Source organism: Rhopalosiphum maidis, chromosome 3 (assembly GCF_003676215.2).
Source record: "Rhopalosiphum maidis isolate BTI-1 chromosome 3, ASM367621v3, whole genome shotgun sequence".
Lineage (NCBI taxonomy): Eukaryota > Metazoa > Arthropoda > Insecta > Hemiptera > Aphididae > Rhopalosiphum > Rhopalosiphum maidis.
Genome location: NC_040879.1, coordinates 41401794 through 41424611, shown reverse-complemented (window position 1 = coordinate 41424611; position 22818 = coordinate 41401794). Strand labels below are relative to the sequence as shown.

General features: G+C 26.4%; 1 protein-coding gene across 1 annotated transcript; it reads right to left on the bottom strand.

Annotated features, from left to right (window-relative positions):
• Positions 1-670: 670 nt before the first annotated feature.
• Positions 671-9877, bottom strand: LOC113556643 (arylsulfatase B-like). Its single transcript, XM_026961725.1, has 9 exons — positions 9461-9877; positions 7174-7333; positions 6946-7016; positions 6684-6836; positions 6318-6591; positions 5577-5743; positions 5094-5229; positions 1719-1874; positions 671-1208 (listed from the first exon to the last, which is right to left on the bottom strand). Exons 1-9 carry the CDS (start codon positions 9587-9589, stop codon positions 724-726), a joined length of 1731 nt encoding a protein of 576 aa, XP_026817526.1. The 5' UTR covers positions 9590-9877; the 3' UTR covers positions 671-723.
• Between the last annotated feature and the right edge of the window lie 12941 nt (positions 9878-22818).

Sequence of the window (22818 nt, the reverse complement as noted above, 5' to 3'; positions counted from 1 at the left end):
ACGCAATAAAGTAATTATAATATTTTAATTTAATTATATTACAGTATATTTTTTTTCTATCAATATTACTATGTAATAGGCAATGTACGACACGTTAATATTATTTAATAATATTAATTATTATATTACTATGTATTAAATCATCATGCACTTCTTTACCTATTCAAATTACGCCTCTTATGTGTTTGAAATATTGCTCAATTCGTTGTACGATATTCAATATTTATAAACGACACAAGTTTATTTTATAACTTTATACAGATGTCCCCGTGCACTCCGTTGTCCGTAAAAATATTGCCTTTTATATAGTACTTTTTAAAAGTAATTTTATATTATTAACTAACATTGTGGATATGGTCGGCCTCCAATTCGCCACGTCGTATTACTAGCCCATTACTTCGTTTTTGCATAGCATTCTTTTAGAATTTTTTTATTTTTTCTCAGTAATTAAGCGCCGTATTGTGGTGTTAAAATATCCTATAACTTTATTCATGAATTAGGCTATCGAATGCAAAAATAATTTTTCAAATTCGCCAAGCAGTTCTAGAGATTAACGCATTCAAATAAAAAAACTATTCAGTTTAATTATATTAGTATAAATTATATACTTACTCGTATGTTATTATATACAATTATAATATTTTTTAAATTATAACAATTTTATTTTTAAAATAAACATGGCGTAATAGTATTTTAATAATACTATGATTATGGAAATTCTATCTAAGCTTTGACGAAGGGCTCAAGCCAAGGCTCCCAATAACCGGTAAATCGACGAGGATCTGCGTCGGGATCAGTTATCGGTTTAGGTGCTTGCATTATCATTTCATTTTTGAATTGCTCCAGCATGCCAATCGTGTGGACCAGTGTTTGAAGGTTTTGTTTGGCCACATTTCGATACTCACAGGGGTCTTGGAGGGTGTCGAAAAGGCAGTACCCGTCAAAACATTCGTATCGTTGGTCGGGATCGGTATCAGAAACGCGCTCTGGACAGGTTTGGCCGTCGACTTTGGCGCGCGAACGGGCAACGTAAAATACGTCTCGCGCTGTCGACGTGTTCATGCAACCGTCTCCAATCAAACAGTTGATGTTCGACAAATGCAAACCTGCGGTACTTGCTATTACACCGGACATATTATATTCCGGTCCTACGTTACCAGGATCTCCGCTATACTTGAGGTTGATAACCAAGTTACTCGTACGGTTACCTGTCAGAACACATTATTAGCGCGTTATTAATAACACTAATATAAGAATAACAGGTTCAAGTCAAAATATAACATATATTTATGTAAAATCTAATCATAGTGCTTAAGTCCAATTGATTAATGGATTAGTGAAAGCATAGATGTAGTCTAACATAACTATGTTATAACTAGTTATAATTATGGAGGTTAAAAATGAAACATAAGTTAAGTTTAACATTTAGTATAAAACTTACATAGGTGCATATACAGAAAAAGATCTTTTAATAGTTGATTGTACTTCGCATTGCTACTAATATTAATAATATACAAATAGTCGGAATGTTAAAAGTTAAAAATAAATAAATTTTCGAGCATATAGCAAAATTATTTTTAGTATATAAATCCGTGATTTAAAAAAACTCATAGGAGTATATTATTAAAATTTCGATTATTAGGTATAGATAAATGTCTTTGCAGTTATAGTTTCAACACACAAATATTGTTTCGATATAGTATAAATATTTTATTTACTTTTGACAACTTTCCATTGGTTGAAGATTAAGGCTTCTTCTCCTCTTGTCTCATCTATATTGATTAAAACCTTTGATCTTACTTGTTCTGAAGTATCAGTTAAGCTTTTCCACTGATCGACACCGTCAATATTACCTAAATCTTCAAAATTACCATCTAAAAATGAACCGATTAATTATTAAAATTGTTATGAGATAACTCTAAAAACTTTTCTTGATAAAATAAAAACATATTCGGGAGTACTTAAAAGATGGAACGTGTAACGCCGATTATATTGTATTATAGAATAATAAATAAATAAACTATAATAAAAATAATAAATAATGTACCTATACAAAAATATATTTTAGGCTTTTAGCGGAGCGAAGAATGAATTTATTTTACAATAAAAATATTTTTGTTCACTTTTTCTAGTAGGCAACTATAAAAATTCGGTACTCAACTTTGATGGTGGTTTGTTGTAAAAAAAAGTGGCTCTAACTTTTCAAAAAATTTGCTAGAATAGGAATTTTCTTGTAAAACCAGTTTTCGCCAAATATTATTGTATTTTATTGTTGAGCTTATAGAGACTTGAAATTGTCATCAAATATTCAAAATAACATTTAGGTATTATAAATTACATTATTTTTAAACTATTTTAATTTTGGCTATTCTTATGGTATTTATAGAAACTAGAAATTATCGAAATAACATATTAACAATATTTTTTAAAATACGTTTATTTCAAGCATTTAGACCCGCTGAAAATTTTGATTGGTATTTATAAAATAAAACTTTTAATTATCTATTTATCTATAAATAGCTTAAACAAGCGTCAAAATATTTTGAAAATAAAACCATTTATAGAAAATTATAGTATAAATACTCTGAAATTTTAAATGTTTTACGGTCATTTGTTTTTGATTCATAACTAAATAAAGAAATCAATTTCGTCAAAAACTGGTTAAGGCTAAATTTTTCCGTTTTTTCTTGATTTGTGTTTTGTTTTGCTTAATTATTAAAAAAATTAGAAAATGTTATCTCTTGACTTCTCATGGTGGCAATGTCACCATTTTGTTATTAAAATACCAGAAACTACTCCCCAAAGTTTAAAAACGGACGGACGAACAAAAAAAAAATAACACACACACACATCATTGCAAAATTAATATTTTCAAACAATCAATTATATTTTATTGTTATACACTTATTACTTATTCATTATATATTTTTTTTTATTTTGGGCCCAAGGCTTGTTTATAAAGCCTGAAATAAAAAACAAATAATTTTGAGGGTTGATATTTATGTTGAATGGACTTTTATATTGCAAAAATAACAATCAGTGTGGTATTAAAATGTATTGATAGGATTCACGACAATTGAGCGCTAATAAAAAATAAGTCATAGTATAAGGTTAATAATTATACATTGTCAGTCATTAATCCTTCAAATTAATACGACCACGACATTTTTTCGTATTGCATTCAATACATCGCCAACTCCTGTTTTTGTCAAATCTATATAAATATCCGTTATAGCACAGAAGGTCGAGAGACCTTTTTCACTTTTAATGATTTCCATTTTATTATTAAAATTATGATTTAAAAAAATTTAAATGATAAGTACAATAAATTAAGTAGTGTTCAGTATGCACGTGTGAAAATATAGTAAAGTTATCCAGCGATAAGAACCTACATCTACTGCTGCGTTATCGTCGTTGGAATTTCATTCTAATAATAACGATTTAATAACACCGCACGTATCGATACGATACGAACGATGCGGCAAATATGTAATAACATTAACTGATTATCATCAAACATAAAGATTATCTGACGAGTTATATAGGTATTCACAGACACCGCGAACGAATTCATTTCTAATTTCGTCATTTCGTATACAGCAGTTCTGTACTTAATACAATGAACTTTTATGAACTTTTACTCAGTTCAATATAATATTATATAACGCTCATTTGTCTCAATGCTTAATTTTCGCCGCGCTCAATTGTCGGGACACCGTATTGACAAATGTCAAATAACAATTATAAATAATGCTTAAATTCCCAATGATGAGATATTAAACTTAATTATATACTACTTTATAATATATAAAATTCAAGGTACTATTGTATCAGCTAGTAGCACAATCACGCTCGGATATGTTGGACTAAATTATTATAAGATCTTATTGGCATGTCGTCAGAATATTAAAATTATCAGACTAATTCATTGATAAATCTAAAAAAAGTTGGATTCAGTGTTACAGATGTTAACAAAGATGGCATTATATACCTATATCATAATATATAATATAAATAATATGATAAAGTAATATTGTTTTATTTGTTTAAATATACTTATATTTTTAGTAGGTAGATAATTGATTATATACTTGTATACATTTATAATTTTGACAACGTATTTTATGTGCCTTACCTACTAAATGAAAATGTATAAATGTGAAATGATTAATTAAATATGCAACGTATCATTTTAAACTATACCTTGGCTCGGCACATATGCACTGCACGGACCGCATTATGCACGAAGCACGATATATATGTTGTATATATTATATTATATAGGTACGATGCATGGATCTAGTACATTTTTTTTTCTATTTTTTCTACTTAACACAGGCAGAAAACTTAGACTCGACGATTGATGTAAAACTGTAGAATATGCTTCGTTGTGCTGTTGTGCAGCAAGATGGGTAAAATAAAAGTTGAAAACGATCGGGGAGTATACAATATGAATAGTAGTGAACGCTACGTAAATACCCACGGCCACAGGAAGAAAAATCGGATCGACTACAAAAATCGCGTGTAATTGTGCAAACAATATAATATTTTAATTGTAATAAACGATAAAGAAATTCAATGATAATATAATTTATATTTGTTCTATTTTTTAATTTTAATATCATTAGTTAAATAAAATTTGAGGCATGTTAAAAAAATATATTACCTATTTGTTAAAATGAGATTTAATTATCTAAAACATATAATTTTCTCGTTATATTGAAGCACATTTATATATATATATAATGTATATAAATATACTGGGTAAAAAGAAATTATGTACATCAAGAGGTTAACTAAATATTTCTAACTAAACTTCCCGTATTTACAAAAAAAAAAAAAAATTATAACCATTAATCGAATGTTAGCTGGTATGTGTTAGGTATATTGTAAATATATAATGTGATTCTTGTTACACTTTTATCTATATTATATACGTAAGACACAGTATCGATATATTAAATGAGCATAAATACCTTTATAACATTTTATGAAACAGCTATGGCCAGTACTAAACTTGATGTAATTATGTACTCCCGTAAACTTAATATGTATATATAAAATAATCAATAAAAATTGTTAAATTTAATTACTTGCAGCCGTATATAAAGTGGGCAACCAATCAGTAATATGAAATAAATTTTCCGAAACATTGTTTTTTTCTTTCAACCATGGGCTCCATATCGCAGCCACTCCACGAACTCCACCTTCAAGTACTGATCCTTTTTTCTATATTTAATAGAAAATATCAAATATTTATATAATCGATTAGCAAAATATCAATTTATTATTCATTCGTTTCCTTTACGTGTTAAATTATTATTTATAGCTTTTAAAACTAAGAAAAACTTATAATATATATTTTTTTTATTTTTATCTATCTAAAATAAAAAATTATTATTATTTTACGAATCGGTACACTATGTGTATAGGTATACCTACCTATTTATAATCATCAGCTGTTTCCGATTAAAATTTCCCAGACGCTGCTTGATATAATAAAACAACACGCGAACCACGGTACATGCATTATAATAAACATAATATTTTTATAAGCGTCACAAAATCAATCATACCCCTCTCAAAGGCCAATTGGATCCAAAGTTTTCATGGCCCCATAGCGGATCGTCTGTCGGTGCACCGTTGTCGGACATAAACACCACAATTGAATCTTTTAGCATTTCGTTTTTGTCCAGTGATTCAATTATTTTGCCAACAGAATCATCCAACGAAGTCAACATTCCTAAAATGTATACATCATATTTCATTATATAATTGTACATATTAAACTATTAACCATATGTCGCATCATATAGGGTGTGTGTGCACGTTTGCCAACGAATCAATGACAAACAATTGCATGTACAACTGCTGTGCGACATGCTAAGGTTTAAGAGCATGTTAATAGTACCTAATAACAAACCTCAAACTATTCTAATTCTAGAATTTTATGGATCAAATCTGCTATCTACATTATTGTAACGAGAGATTTCAGATTTATCACGCAAACTGAGTTAGCTCATTATTTTTTTTTAGCTTATTCGCACGATGCGAATAATATGTATCTATCTACGTAAATTATAATTTATTTATTTATTGCATTCAGTTTGTCGATTTTAATAAACCTATGTCAAATTATATAATCGAAATAATATGTATAAATTATTTTGATTTTAAAACAGTATGTCAAATGCTATTTACAAAATTATAAAATGTACACCAGTAGCTGTTTGCGAATACAAAAAAATCGAAAGTAATATGTTGTAAATACTAAATATGAGTGCAACAACTATAATAGTCAACAATATCGTTCTCACCTGCATAAAGTCTTCTGTTTTCATTTTCAATATAACCAAATGCCTCGTCGTTATAGGTTTTGTTCGAAACTTCTAAGTGGTTTGGACCACTATTTCCAGAATGAACCGCTAAATGACTTACCATTAAAAACATTTTTTTATTTTCCCGTTTACTTGATTCTATGATTTTACAAGCTTCTCCTGTGAAAACATCAGTTGCGTACCGATCACGATCCATCTCATTCCCCGCCCTTTCGAATCCACGCCTAGCATCGATACCACTCATTGTAGTATTCTATTATCATTTTTAGAAACGACCGTATTATATCCATCAATTTTATAATTGCTTCCATATAAACTGATAAGCCATACACAAATTATGCTTACTTTAGCATGTATGCTGTTTCTGTAACTAATATACCCATTCCAGTAACCAAAATGACTGTCGAATCCTCTTTGTGTGGGAGTGAAACGTTTTTGGTAATAGCCCAAGTGCCATTTTCCCACCAAGTGTGTTGAGTAGCCCAACTCTTTCAGATACTTAAAATTAAAAAATATTTCAATAAGTGACGATAACTCTATTAAAGCGTATGATATAATAAAAATAAAATATATGTATAATACATTTAATATATATAATCGTGTTTACTTGTGGTAAAATTTTTTCATTTATTGGTAGTGCTGAAGCTTGGCCAGCAGCAATGGGTGTACCTTGAAAGCCTAACAACATATAAATTAGCGTTTTAAAGTGTATAAAATATAGGTATTTAATATTTTGAATTGTTATCAAATATATTTCAAATATAATCTATACCTAAACAAAAACAATCAATATGGCTACATTATAATTACGCATACCTACAAATAAGAAACCTACCATAGCGAATTGGGTATTTTCCAGTAAGTAAAGCAGCTCTCGACGGAGTACAAGTTGGCTGAACATAATGACGATTCAATATTACGCCGTTATAAGCAAGTGCGTCGATATTTGGCGTGGGTATCTGTATAGATCCATGAAATCCGACATCATTCCAACCCTATGTATTTAAACATATTTATTACGAAATAAACAAATTAAAACCTATAATATATTAAAACGTCAGTCCATTGATTCTAGATTATAATAGTATAGATTTTATAGATGAAACCCACATTGGGGCCGAACGTGGTTCTTAAATAAACACTTACTGCCGCTGCTTCTGATGGGTGTTGTCATGCTGCAGCAGTACAATAATGTAATTTATTTTTTGCGCATATTATAATATTTTATTTGTTGTTAGACATATATTATTAAAGTCAATAAGAACGGTTTGAGCGAAATTATTTATTTTAATATAAATCGGTAAATTATATACTATTTTCTTAGAAATAAATGGATAAAAATATATAATATTAGAGTATATCTTTATACCAAGATATTAAGTTAATACTATTGAAGTATTGATTATAATTCATTTCAAAATAATTAAATTTGATCTATGAGTTTAAGATTCTAAACGGAGAAATAAGGTTTTGATTTTACAATAATGTATTTATTATTATTTTTTTTCGCATTTAATTTGGATCAGTAAAAATGCTTAGATTTGCAACATTGAGTGTGGTTTATAGTAGCAAATAAGATAAATTTGGTGCTTATTATTAAAGGGCAAAAGTAAAATTGTATAGTGTTTTTCAAACTTTGGAAAACAAAAAATTTTTTTAGAAAAACAAGAATATTTACGCACAACCAGTTTTTGACAAAATCAATTTTATTTCTTTGGAGTTATTCAAAAAATGATTAACCGTAGTTACTTATTTTAGTCAAATGTTCATAAATTGTTTATATTGACATTTTTTATATATGTTATAATTTGTTTTTATGAGCTCTTATAAGACATAATGTGAATTATTTGATTTTTAAAAAAAAATTCCAGTAATTATCGAAAAAAAATGTTCGTACTTAATTATTTATTATTGAACTCAAATTTTAGATCAATTTCAGTGACCGGCTCAATTACAAGGTATTACTTTTCTTAATTTTTTAAATGCATTTATTTTAACTTATACCTATTTTAATTCCATATGTAAAATAGGCTGTATCCGAATTGCATGACAAAAGAAAACGAGATTTTAGTCGATATATTTTTTTTAGTTTCAAATTACGAGCATAACATTTTGAAAAAACGACTAGTTTATGTCGATTTACGTATAATATACCATAGCAAAAATATTGTTGTCAATTATATATACTATAATCTGAAATTTCTCTAAATGAGACTAGATTAATGAATGGAAATTAAATTAAATCATAATTTTATAAATAAATACAACGATTGATATAAAATAATATACCAAAGTTAACACCATTTAGTTCTATCAGAATCTAGCGGTTCCCAACCTTTTTGGTTGTGCGAACTGAGAACCATCAATTTTTGTTAAAAATCTTTGAAGCAAGCTAATGAGTAATATCTCATTTATATCTATCTATCTATATAATATTATTAGGTATATACTATATAATAAAAATATATACGTTTTAATGTTAATATTATGTGGTCCTCGACCTAGTTCTACGTTACTCACAGCCCATAGGTTGAGAACCGCTGGATTAGACGTTAAATAAAAAAATTAATAATAACTTTGTTGTATAAATATCTACTTGCTATTTTTAAATTTAATTAGATTTTTTTTTCGATTTTTACAATCTTTGTACTGCAATATTTTATCAAATTATTATAACACATGATTATTGTATAACTACTTTAATTTTTTAAATTTTTGATATTTACACATTTGATCTAATTTAATGGATATTAAGTATGTCACTTGTATTTTGTTTAAATTAGTTGTGTCGCAAAAAAACACAAATTGGCTCTATTGCGAGATAATCACGCATGCAATTGACCTAGATAATGATTTTCGCATGCATTCGAAAACACCAGAAATATAGTTTGTCAGCACGTAAGTTTAGATTTAACTTAGTATTATGTTTTGCATTACATCTACCTACCTCCATTATATAGAAGTTTTATCTATAACAGTGGTCGGCATCCGACGTAAAGTTTAAGGCAGTATCTTTTTTCATAGTAAATAGTTTAAGTATATAAAATGTTTGTTGAGTTCAATAAGGCTGCCGACCACTGGTCTAGTGGTCTATAGCATAAACTTAATATTGTAATACTAACCAAATCGTCAGCTATGATGAGAATAATATGCGGTTGTTTCTTTGTTTCTCGTTGCAAAGCGTAACCGGTTAACTGGAAGTTTACGATTAATAACAATATACCAGCTATGCATCTAACAGAAAAGTCCATGATGATAGGTGACCATGATCCAGCGAGCGATAATTATAATGATATGTACGCGAGTATCTAAGTAGTACGATTTGGTAACAGATCGAGAGAAAATAAAAGAGATAGATCCGACGACAATGATCATATTATATAATATTACATTATTTGATAAGAAAATGTGTTAAAAATAAATTGTGAATTATCGAGTTTACATTATACGCACAGCTTAAATATCTTCAGATGTTAGTATGTTACGTAATTTGAGTTGATCGGAACCCACCTAATTTATTACATTATTGAGAATTTTAAAAACCGTACTTTAACGACACGATATTATTATCGATAATATTGATAATAGGCACCTATTCTGTTTTCAGTTATCATTTTTTAATAAAAAAAAAATGATTAGAATATCGTTATATGCACTGCCATATGGAGGTAATAATAACTTTTTACTTGTGCGTATAGTGTACATGAAAAGTAGAATATTTTTTTAATCTCGCGATTTTATTTTACAAAAAACTTTTGTTTACTCAGTTTATATCATTTTTATTAAATTTAATTTTTAATAGATAAATTTAATAACATTATGAAAAATGCATCATAATTTGATCACATTTGATTATATATTAAAATACCACAATGATAGTTTTTTAACTTTTAAATTAAACCTATATAAATTAATTAAATTATAATTTTATAATCTATACCTAAATAATAATATTATATATATATATATATATATGTATAGATATTATCTAATAGGTACCTAATTCAAAATGTTTATTTATATTATGTACAAAATATAAATCCGAACGGTTAAATCGATTGTCACCGAATTTTTATTACATGTTCTTCGTTCTCCGTAGTAGGACAGTAGGTAAAATGTTTTTGTAACAGTTTTTCATAAAGTAAAACATTTACAATATTTAATTTATAGTTGATTGTACTCATTCAATTGATTGAAATAATATGTAATATGTATGTAATGAATTAATATTAGGTGCCTATACGAAATCTTGGATAATAAAGCCGCTTTTATGTTTTACGTAATTTATATCTTATTAAATGTCGACAAAATCATATTTTTTAAGAAATAGAATTAACTAAAGAACACGTTATTTATATGTTAGATTAAGTTATCATTATTTTGGTCCTTTTTGGTAACGTAATCAAAATATTATGAAAACAATTATATATAATTGAATTTATCTATATCTATTTGTTGTCTTCGAGTTAAAAATTAACATTCATGTTTCAAACCAAGAACATCGTATAAACATACCTTCAAATAAAGGAAAGACAGTACATTATATTAGCCATAATACTTTTTAGAACATTTTCTTATAACTTGAAATGTAAACAAGTTATAATATTTTAATTCACGTAAAACTTTTGATAAAAATTTAGTTTTTTAAAAAATATTTGAAAAAAAAAATATTATTAAATTGAAGATCAAACGATAAAGTTGCTTAACTAAATTAGTAGTTCCATTTGAGTTTTTTAATATGGGGTGTCAACAATTTAAGCAGGCCAATTTTTTTTCATTTTAGTAAATACATTTATCTTTTGTGTATAAGACGGATGTATACTGTAGGGAGTGGAACTGTTGGAGGACTGTATACAGGGCCGTATTTAAAAATTCGACTATATGACATAAGCTCCAAAGGTACAAAAATGACCTATATCATTTGCGCCAAAATTAATATTTTATGTAAATAGTTATTTAAAAACTGCTATCTCATAAAAAATTATATTATATAAAATAATAAAAATTTTTTAATAATAAATTGTTAAAATATAATATAGGTAAATTATGATACACATTATATACATGCAATTAAATATAGCAATATAAGCAATACAATTTCAAACAGATGCTAAAATAAAAATTCAGTCTATAGATTGACTTTTTGGAAAACAACCAAACAAATTTAAAAAAAAAAAAAAAATACAAACCAAAATTATAAAATTAAGTAACTTGGAAATATCTAATTTTAATTTTGTAAAAATAATGAGTTTTAAAAATCTACTTCAACACTATAACTATTTTACTATTTATTGACATATTAATTCTATTTCATCTATTGTTATTGTAAAAAATATATTGTTTTAATATTCGACAATTTTTTTTGAATAAAACTGTTAGCCATCACATAAGTTTCTAAGAAATAGTCACAAGATTCATGTATGCAATCATCGTTGGATTGAATTGCCATGAATTGTTAAATTATAAAGCTCAAAAATAAATTTAAGTTATGCACATATAAGTACGTTATAAATAAATAAATGACATGCAATTCGGACAGACCCTTTTAAGAGGTGGCATACAATTTGATTATTTTTTTTTTGCATGTAATTAGGACACACCCATCGTTTAAGCGAATACATAGACCATTTGGCCAGTATAATTAATTATAACAATTATCTTCAACAAAAACTCATGTTAATATATATTATAATGTACAATGTATATATTTATATACAGTATTTATAACATTATCGAATACTTGAATAAGAATTAAGAGTGTTGTTATTGTTAACTTATTAATTTTATTATTCTTTACCGATCGAAACTTCGTTATGAATTTATATATTAAAATTTAAAACGCAAAAGATATGTTGAGCTTATGAGTAATAAATTATTATAAAATATAATTGTATAATATATTATTAGTTATTACTTATTAATAATACGTAGGGCTCAGATTTTGATGCAAAGGCATCTTTTTTCTGGTGTTTTGAAACGTTGGTTCATAAGTATAAAATGTATTTTGGGCGATACTGATTATTTTAAAGTATTTTTTTTTTGCACTTTTTGACAAAATTAAACTTAAATGTATTTTAAAGGGATTTTTTAACGTTTGTAGTGCATTTATTTAGTTTTTAGAGCATTTATCACAATTTCTTCATAAAATGAACGAACATTGTTACGATTCGCAAGACTTTCGGCAAACTACCGACGATACGAATATTAAATTATATATAGTATCGTCGATAACAATTTTATCATAGCTTTTCCCCGAAAATTATCGCCGTTATATGCATATTATGTATTATTATTTTTATTACACCATACATACATACATAGGTCAATTTAGCATACAACTACAGTAGCAGAACTACACAAATAACAACGTAGTAACGTACAATATACTATTAAATAAAAAAACAAAACAAAAATATACTATTGTAATATAATTAAAAAATTTTTTTCAATTTTTAAGCTATGATAAATATAATTTAAATACATTTTTTTAGTGCATTTTTTGTGTTTTTTAAGTCAATTTTGCATTTTTTTAAAGGCATTTTTTGAAATTTTTTAGGGCATTAAAATCTCAGCCCTAGTAATAAGTAATAACTAATAATATTTTCTCGTGGTTCTCGTGTTACTGTACTACCTATAGTTAATTTTACTATTTTACTGAATTTTAATTATTTTAGTTTTATTTAAGAACCTAAGTAATAGTAAAAACATTTGATAAAAACTACTTATTATATTGGATAACGTATTTCAATAAATTAAATATATTGAATCAAAAACATTTTTTTTTAAAAGTATTTCAGTACTGAAAAGTGACAGTCTTATACTCGTACGGATTTATAAAACGTTCAAATAGCAATTATTGTCGGCTTGTCACATACACACTACACAAACCACCACTAGAATTCATTCAATCCATTCAAACGATCTAAAAGAATTTGCTCAATTGGTACAGATTCACGGTTGATTCATTCAAATGGACTATGCCCGTATAGCGTATCCTGTTCAGCATAAGTTACATAGTCTGAGTAATGTATACCTATTATATTGTAATGGCATAACATACATAACATAATTAATAAGTGAACAATTTTTTTATAACAATTTTTATTACACGAGTAGTTGGACAATTTTACCGAGTAATTTTTTTAAACCTTACATTTTCTCTCGTTAAAAAAATTATTCGAACATGAAGTTATTTAGAAATAACCAAATATTACTTACCATAAAAAACATATAATTGTAGATATGTATTTTGATTTCGATTGTTTATTTTCTTTATTTGGAACAACAAAGTTGTATTTAAATTTTAAATTGATTTCTATCTTTTACCTTATTAACAGTTATAAATCATTATTTTTACATAAATGATAGATTTTATTTAATTTTTTATATTATACATTTTTGATTTATACAGAGGTATTGATGTTCAATTCTTACAATGCCATATATTTTTATTGAAAGTATAGCTTAATAAAAATTGAAACTTCAAAATCAATAGTAATGTATGTATTGCATTATATTGATTACATAATATAATCTGTATGGGTGTATTATACACCCACTGTGCAACGTTTGTTACTATTTAATATTTATCGCCGCTATATAAAAATTAGGTCGCAAATGAAATATTGCAAGACAATGTAAATAAAACACCAACGTATTATTACTTTGGAAAAAATAAATTAAAGTTGAGGAAGAATATTATATAAATATTGAAGATTAACTATTGATACAACATTTAGTATTAATGCCAATGCGATATTATATGATTGTTGCTTACAAAAAGTTTTGTATATATTACCGAATAATATTAATTAAATGTTGATATTATTTATTGATGTAATATAACAAATTAATACGAATGTGATGTTATCTTATGACACTTTTTGATAAAATATGTATATATTATATTGTATACATATTAATGCAATGTCTATGTAATATTTATGATACTATCGATAGAAAATTATTACTTGCTAATTTTCAAACGGTTTATTGGTAAATCACTATTTATTGCGAATTATAGATCAGCGGACAATCAGCATGCAGGTATTACATAATAATATTATTTATAATTGATTCTTATACGCAATTTTGATTTTGTATATCACGATCACAACTATTCCCATTTCCCAATTCTCCAGTCTACAGCTGCCCTTAGTCTTGTTTACTTGTCTCCGACAGTCCGACACTACGTAGCTATATTGCGGTTTATATTTCTATTTCGTATTGTGAAGTAAACTGTTATTTAATTATTTGTGATTTTGTTAAAAAATCTCAGTATGGCGGCTTCATCTTTAAAACAAGAAGTAAGTACTTACTAACTAATTTAGTTCAATTCGTCTATAATGACTTGATAAATAAAAATATGTAGATACCTATGTACCGATTTATTTTTAATAAATCTTATATCTCTTAATACTTAGGTATTGTATGTAGTATGTACATATATTACATACTTCATATATTAATGAGTTCAAGACTTATAACATATTAATTATGGGTTAATTTATTTTATTTAACTATTTATTGAGAGCCAAATGCATATTTAATGTTATATTTTTCAAAGCTTTTTTTATTCCGTCATTACTCGCATGGATTCCAATTCTACTGCTTTTATTCCCGAAAGTGATGACATAGATTGTATATCCTGAATGACCATTTTTCCAAAACATCATTTCACATAAACCAACGTTTTAAATTCATTTTCCCGAAAAACCAATCTATGAAAATATAAATTTCAAATTAATTTAATCCCCCTCTCATAGGTACTGAATTTATATTCCTATTTGTTTTGACACGATAATAAGTTTTCTGCAAGTGGTTACTGGTTATACATATAACGACGAAGTTTTGGAAAAATTGAGAAATAATAATATGTTTTTCGTTAAAATTAAATTAATAAACGGTTACAGTTTAATGGGTAATTATAATTTTTATTTTATTTATATGATATAAGTGTATATTATTTGTGTATATTTGGTAGGTCTGAGAATAGGACATAAACTATTTTTTAATCCCTAGGTATTAATGTGTTGAATAGATCTTATCATTGAATAGATTACTGGAATGGATGTTTTAAAATTGAATTTAATGATAAATCATTATATATATATAGATATACGATGAAAAACAATTCTGAACAGAGACGATTTGTCGGTCTAAGGTAATATTTTATATTTTATTTCATTTAGTGTTTTTAATTAAGTTCCTATTTGGTATTAATATGGAATTTTAACAAGTTTTATAAAAACTCTAACTTCAAACTTAATCAAAAAAATTGAGCCTTTGTGTTTTAAAAATTTAAATTAATGTAAGTCCATTTTATGTGGAACTTTGCATTAAATTTTCAAGTATTTTGACTCACCGAAAAATGTTTTATTAACATTATTATAAAAATAAAATACTTCAAATACCTATAAATAGCTTAAAAATAAGCGAAATATTTTGAATATTAAATTAAGTAAAAAAATGCTAATTTAAACAATTGGTAAAAATTTCAAGTTCCCACGACTCAACTTTAAAATTATAATAATAAAAATCTAAAAGCGTATAATACTAAATCGGTTTTTACACGTGAATTTTTGATTTTGTGAAAATTAAAATTGAAGGTTCGTAAAAATTTTTTACTCGATTTATTTTATAATTATTCGAAGAAAAACGTATGGACCCCTTGCATTTTAATATATATATTTTCAATCCTTAACTTTTTATACATCATTGTTTATAAGTTGTTAAATACAAAATAATTAGTCAATCTTTGTGATTTTGACAAATGTCAATATTTTAACTTTAAACGCTTATGAAAAAATTGATTATATGTATCTTAATAATTTTTGAATAACTATAAGTACAACGTGTGTGGAATCTGGAATTCAATTTTCAAGTATTTGTCCCAACGAATATTTTAAAAAAAAAAAATGGAAAATATTTCAAATGCCTATAAGTAGCTTAAAAATAAGCGAAATAATTTAAAGAAAATTACAGTTGAAACCACTGGTGAAAGTTACAAGAAACCACGACTTATACTTTTTGAATTAAACAAAAATCTAAAATTTAGAATAAATCATTATTTAACGCGATTTCATAAAAATTTTAATTTCAAACGCTCTTTAAATGTTTTAATTTAATGAGATTAGAGTTTTTATTGTAGTTAGTAATTACTAAGAGAAAAACTTATGAAGAATCTTGTACTGAATATTCTAACTTGCGCTATAAATATTTAAAATTTTATGATTTTTTGTAAAAATTTGAACTTTAAAATAAATTGTGATCAACAATTTTTGATTTTTTCTTTAATTTTTATAATTAAAACTTATAAGAAATTTTATTATAATAATTAGATGCAATTTTCTACCAAAAACGATTATAAATATAAAATAACTTATATCATTGTAAAATCTAGCATACATATTACATTCATCTTTCATCATTCCGTTTAGAATCTAAAATCTATGAATATGTATATTGTATATCGCAAAAAATATACGAATATGTCTAAACGTAATTTAGACATGAAATAAACCTATTTTAACGTATACTATACCGTTATTATACGAATAATAATAAATTATGTATACCGAAATATATACAAACCGAAGTCATCCTTATCATAAACGTAGATTATATATTTATATGTTATATGTTTACTGGGAATTGGGATGTTTCATATACCTATTATAGATAATGCATTACACAGTGAAACCTCTCCTCCTTAAGGGACACTTCATAATAGCAGACGTTTTTTTGGAAACTAGAATATTTTCACTAATTTATAATTAAAAAACCTCCAAATAGCCGAAACATATTAAAAATAATGACGAAACAACGACAGAAAAACGCTCTTATACTAATTAAACAATGATAAAACAAAAAATAAATCATTAATAACTATGACTTATTATTGTGATTATCGGCAATGACGTGAAATCGGAATAATTGGATTTATATTATAACATGGATTTGCAGTAAATTGTAATATTAGATAGGTATTCAATAATATTATGTATTAAATTAAGTTAATACTTATCTTAGTTCTTAATATATTTACATTTATTTATAGGTAGTATGTGTTCACGCGTGTGTGTTGTAGGTATACGGTTAACGAAATTAGTACAAACGACATATAAAACAAATCATTTAATTATATTGCTTAGTACTTTTTGCATAATTACAGCCCATCATCAGTTAATTATAGAAATAGAAGTTTATGATACATTTACAATAATCTTTAGTTGTATTTTAATTGTGTATAGACTAACTGGAATATTTATATATTACAATTATTTTTTTTTATTTTTACATTATTTTAATTTTTAATACATTAATACGTATGAACTATATATATGCATTCATACCTTGCATATAACATAGAAACTTAATGAATAATGAACAGAGATTTGAGAAAACGAATAAAAAACCATTATTGATTAATAATAAACGTACAACTAGTGGAATAATTTAAACAAGTAAAAATAAAATACAGTTTCTAACACGAATATAATTTAATAAAAATGCCCACTTTTGAAATACAATTGTGCGAGTGCGACCCTATATGACGTGCAGCCTTTACAAATGTGATGCCTACAGCTATTTACTGTTCCTATTATGCCACGTCTTATATTTCATTTCATTTTATATTTTTATTTGAAAGATTTGATTGATTAATATTGTGATTTAAATTTCAAGATACAAAATACTTGTAATAACTGATATAAAAACAATTTACCGTAGTAGGTTTATAAATTTATTTAAGATGATTTATTTAATTTAAAATTAAACTTGTATAGATAGGTACGCATTTTAGAAAATTAATTTGAAGTATAGGCACAGTTATTTTTTGTTTGCGCATTGTAGATTATAATTTATAAATAGCCAATATCCTATACAGACAATGAAATAGTCTCCAAATAAATTTTTATCATGATTTATCATATCGCAGCTGTATAATTTTGTTTCTCATTATTTTATCCAAGTTATATGATGGGTTAGGCGATAACACAAAATTATCATATAAAAACAATTCTATGGGCTTACTCAAGTATTTTGATACTACGCCCGTATAATTTGAAATAAAATACGTTATATTTATTTTATGTTTTACTTATATAACTATTTGTTAGGTAACTACATAGTCATTTCCGAAATAATTTTTCATTTTTATTGTTCATAGATATGATTTTAAAAAAGCAATTTACTTAATAAAAACGAGTTTAAATGTTTTAATATTTTATGGTACACTATTCATACCGTACAATTAAATATTAATGTATTTATTTTAACGATATAAAAGCATTCAAATTTTTTATTCTCTTGACCTCTTGTATTAATTATCTTTTATCTTAGTACATAATTTGAAACCAATTATAAGTTGGATATAATGTAATGCATAAATAATGTGTGACCATAGGCCATGTAGATAATATTGGTAAGTTTTTAAATCATAGTTATACTATCTAATAACCTATATATTATAACTTAAGTTGAGCTAGTATAGTATGTGTTTAACCCGTATACTGTATATGATATCGTTATTTTTAATTTTTTTTCAAAGCTGGGTGTTACTTGCTTAAATTAAGTTATCAGAAAAAAATAAACTAAGCTAAGTTAAGAGAATATTGGTGTATTATTTGTTTTCTTTCCAGCGACTCAAGTGCAACGAATTCACGTAAAATATTTTCAGATGATTTTTAGGTAATCTTAGAATTAAATCACCTATTTACAAAAATTAAAACAAATAACGATTTTAAAGGTTTTATATCGGCTTTATAATTTATTAATGTTTATTACTTTGTATTTAACTTTAAAAAAATTGTTCGAAAACTTAAATGGATATTAATTTATTTTGATATTTTGAGACAATATTTAGACAAATTACATATCAATCCTCAAAAGTATTTTTCATTATACATTTTTTTAATGGGTAATTTTATTTTATAACTAAAGTTAAGTTAAAAATTTTTTTTTTATTATTCACATTAACCACACGTATTATATATCAATATAAGTATTTTATTTTTTCGAATACTGTGGGAGCTATGATTAGTTGTAGCTAGACACATACAAAATTCGGTCCATCGTTTTATTGATTTTATTATTTTAATTATAAAATATCTAGTATAAATTAACAATAGTATGCATGTTAAACGTTATCATATTGGAGAAAATATGAATAACTTAAGTACACGAATTGTGTACCAAAAAAGGTAGACGAACCTTTTTGAACGAATTACGTCCCGGACGCTAGCCCCTTTAGCTCCTCCCCCCTCTCTTGGCTACGCAACTGGGTGCAGCTGTCGTAGTCGGTCGGTCACCACGCTGTGTGGTGCGATCCACACAATAGCGGAAACGTCGATTATAGGGCAACCCTCTTAACACTATATGTTACTGCGTAGTGCGCAGTATACTACAGATAATATTATTACTATTTCACATAATATTTTACTTCGTGGTTTACTTATATTATATAATATTATTTTATAAAAGTCTGCTACCAAATTATATTCCGAGCTATACGGCTATACCCACCAATTGCGTATATGTATTACAAGTATATTCTCATCCCATTACCTAAATAGTCCTTTAATTTTATACCTTCAGCATTCCATGTTATAAATATGTAATTTAGCTAGTAATCTAAACATGTATGTATATAACATGTGCACTGATTTTATTAATTGTCTACCATGATTGAAGCTATAAATAATATGATCCAATGTAATAATAGGTGTAACATAAGTATATATAATAATATATTAATATTTATTTTTATTTTCTCTAGAATTTAAATATTTTAATAATTATTATTTTTATCATATCTATGGTTACGTATACAACTTATTTAAATATCTTAATTTTATAATAACAATATATTCATATAGATAGTTATAATTATTTATCTTAGATTCTATTGATTTTAGGTATGATTTATATATCTACTTATAGTACCTATAATGTATATTAAATATTGTATTATTTAAAAATAAACGTTTTTACATTCACATTATATCTTGATAAATCGATAATATACTGATATGTTTAAATAAGTGATTTATATGATTATATATATAAGTTTATAAACAGATTTGTAATTGTAATATGTAGGTAACAGATACATCCATATGAATACCTATTAATTCTGTGTACAAGTGTCGGTATTATATATTGTGTGGTGTTTGTGTTTGCCTACACTTCTACTTTATAGAAGTAATAGTTTGTTAAGTTCTAGATTTTTCAATACCTAATTAAACAGAGTTATACGGTTTTAGTCCTCTAAATAAACTTCAGCAAAGTTTTTGAGAATGTCAATTGTGGTTACTATTTACTAATTAAACAATATATGGAATTGAATTATACATCTTATCATCGTAAATAAGTGGTATAACTTTGAAATTTACATTACACGATTCATACGAGATATTAAGTGTTTACAAACACTATAGTTTATAATACGGTGGTTCGATCCCTATATTTGGGTACAATATGAAAATACAAATAATTTGTAGTACAGATTTAAAGAGTGTACCTAGTACCTACCTAACTAATATAAATAAATATAAATGCTTCAAAAGATATTTATAATTTTGTTCATATTTAGTTCAACTATTATAAATTAAAATACAAGTGCTTCTGCTCAGGAGAACTTAAAAAATGATCATGGCAGTATACGCCAGACATAATTATTATTTATTAATAGTATAGGTAATTAAAACCAATTATCTTATCTATAACAAATGTAGCAAATTCAAATACACTTTTGAACAAATTTTGATATATTTAAAATTTTAAAAATAAAATATTGTTAGCCTTGTAGTAGATCGTAGATGTTAGTATGTATTTAATATTTATACTTTTCGAATGTACACTAAAGAAATGTGAAAGAAACGATTCGGTCGGCGGTCCGGTTATTGTAGTGAGCATTCAGTGGATCGTGGTAGTTTTTTTCACAGTATTGGTGTGTATCCAGTCTTAGTCTACCTGCTATTGATGGTACCTACCCCTATAAAGTGTTTATTCGAACTGGTTTTAACAATATAAGTATATACCCTTCATATATAACATGATACATGAACACCCTAATAATATATTGTGTATAGGTATTTTTTTTTTAGGCGTATATAAATAAAGGAATGTTAATCTTTGGTGCTGAGCAAGGATAGAAACTACATACTTGGTAGTTTCAGTACGTTGGGACTAATTTCATCTGTTACTGAAGGTAGGTATAACAAATTCCTTAACAAAAACATTTTTGATTTTTGATTTCTAACTTCTATGTTTCACGCAATCGGGCATCAATTATGATAAATAAAATAACTTATTTAACTTTATTAACCCATTAAGCTCTAAAACTCACTTACCCACCCACCAATCTATTTAAGAAGTGAAACGATTACTTCACGTGGCATATGAATTCAGCGCCACTGTTTTAGTAGCCTATAATAATTTAACGTACCAATTTAATTTGTGCACACTCGTGATACTTTGAATTAGAAATCATAATCTAAATATCGATGAATCGATCATATCATTATTTGAACTAATTGTTACAAGCTACTAATTTGTTTCATTTTTAGAAGTTGATGATTTTAGAAACGACTAATAAAACTCAAAGTGTAGAATTAATATAATTATATTACATTATCTGCCAGTGATAATTTATATTGATTTAGGAACGTTCCAATTATTTATTATGCATAAGACTAAGTAGATTATTATTATAACATATAGGTCGGTATAGTTAGGTATATAGTAATGACACGTATGATCATCTGTTTTATTAAAATCTTTAATTGGGTGAACCATGATCCAGCAACAAACTAAACCTGCAGGACGCGAGATTTATTTAAAGCCTAATTTACACTGGATGAGCATCCGCCTGCTACAAACAACTCATCGATTTAAACACTTAGGCACGAGTCACACTAGGCTGGTTGCCAGCAGCTGCTGTCGACCAGCGGCTAACAGTAGCACCATAAGCAGCGGCTGAGTACAGTAATCGGCCTAGTTGGAAGACAAGTGAAGTGAGCGACCTAGTGAATAGAAACGATTTCGCGGTGGAGCGAGTGGTATCCCCCACCACCACGGTTTACTGTATTTGGCGTCGAGCGTCGATTAAAGATTAGTATGTCTTGATTGCGGAGGTAACCACTCGTCACAGCGTATAGAATACAATATGTATGTGTATTAATCGGTCAATATTGGTACTCGGTACAGTAAGCAGCGGCAAATCGAGTTCCGCAGTCGAGTGCTCGATATTATTGATCAGGTAGATTGTAATTGAGGAGTACTTACTGGTTACTGTACCTACTAACCATGACCAAATACTTAGGTATGACAGCGCGATAATACTAAAGTCCGTTCTATGAGTGCATTTATGGAATAATGAACAAATCTTAATTCATTACATGATAATACGACGTTAGCTGCCAAGGATTTTTATCGGCCAAGTCTAAAAGTATAGTTTAGTTTTAGATCATATACTAAT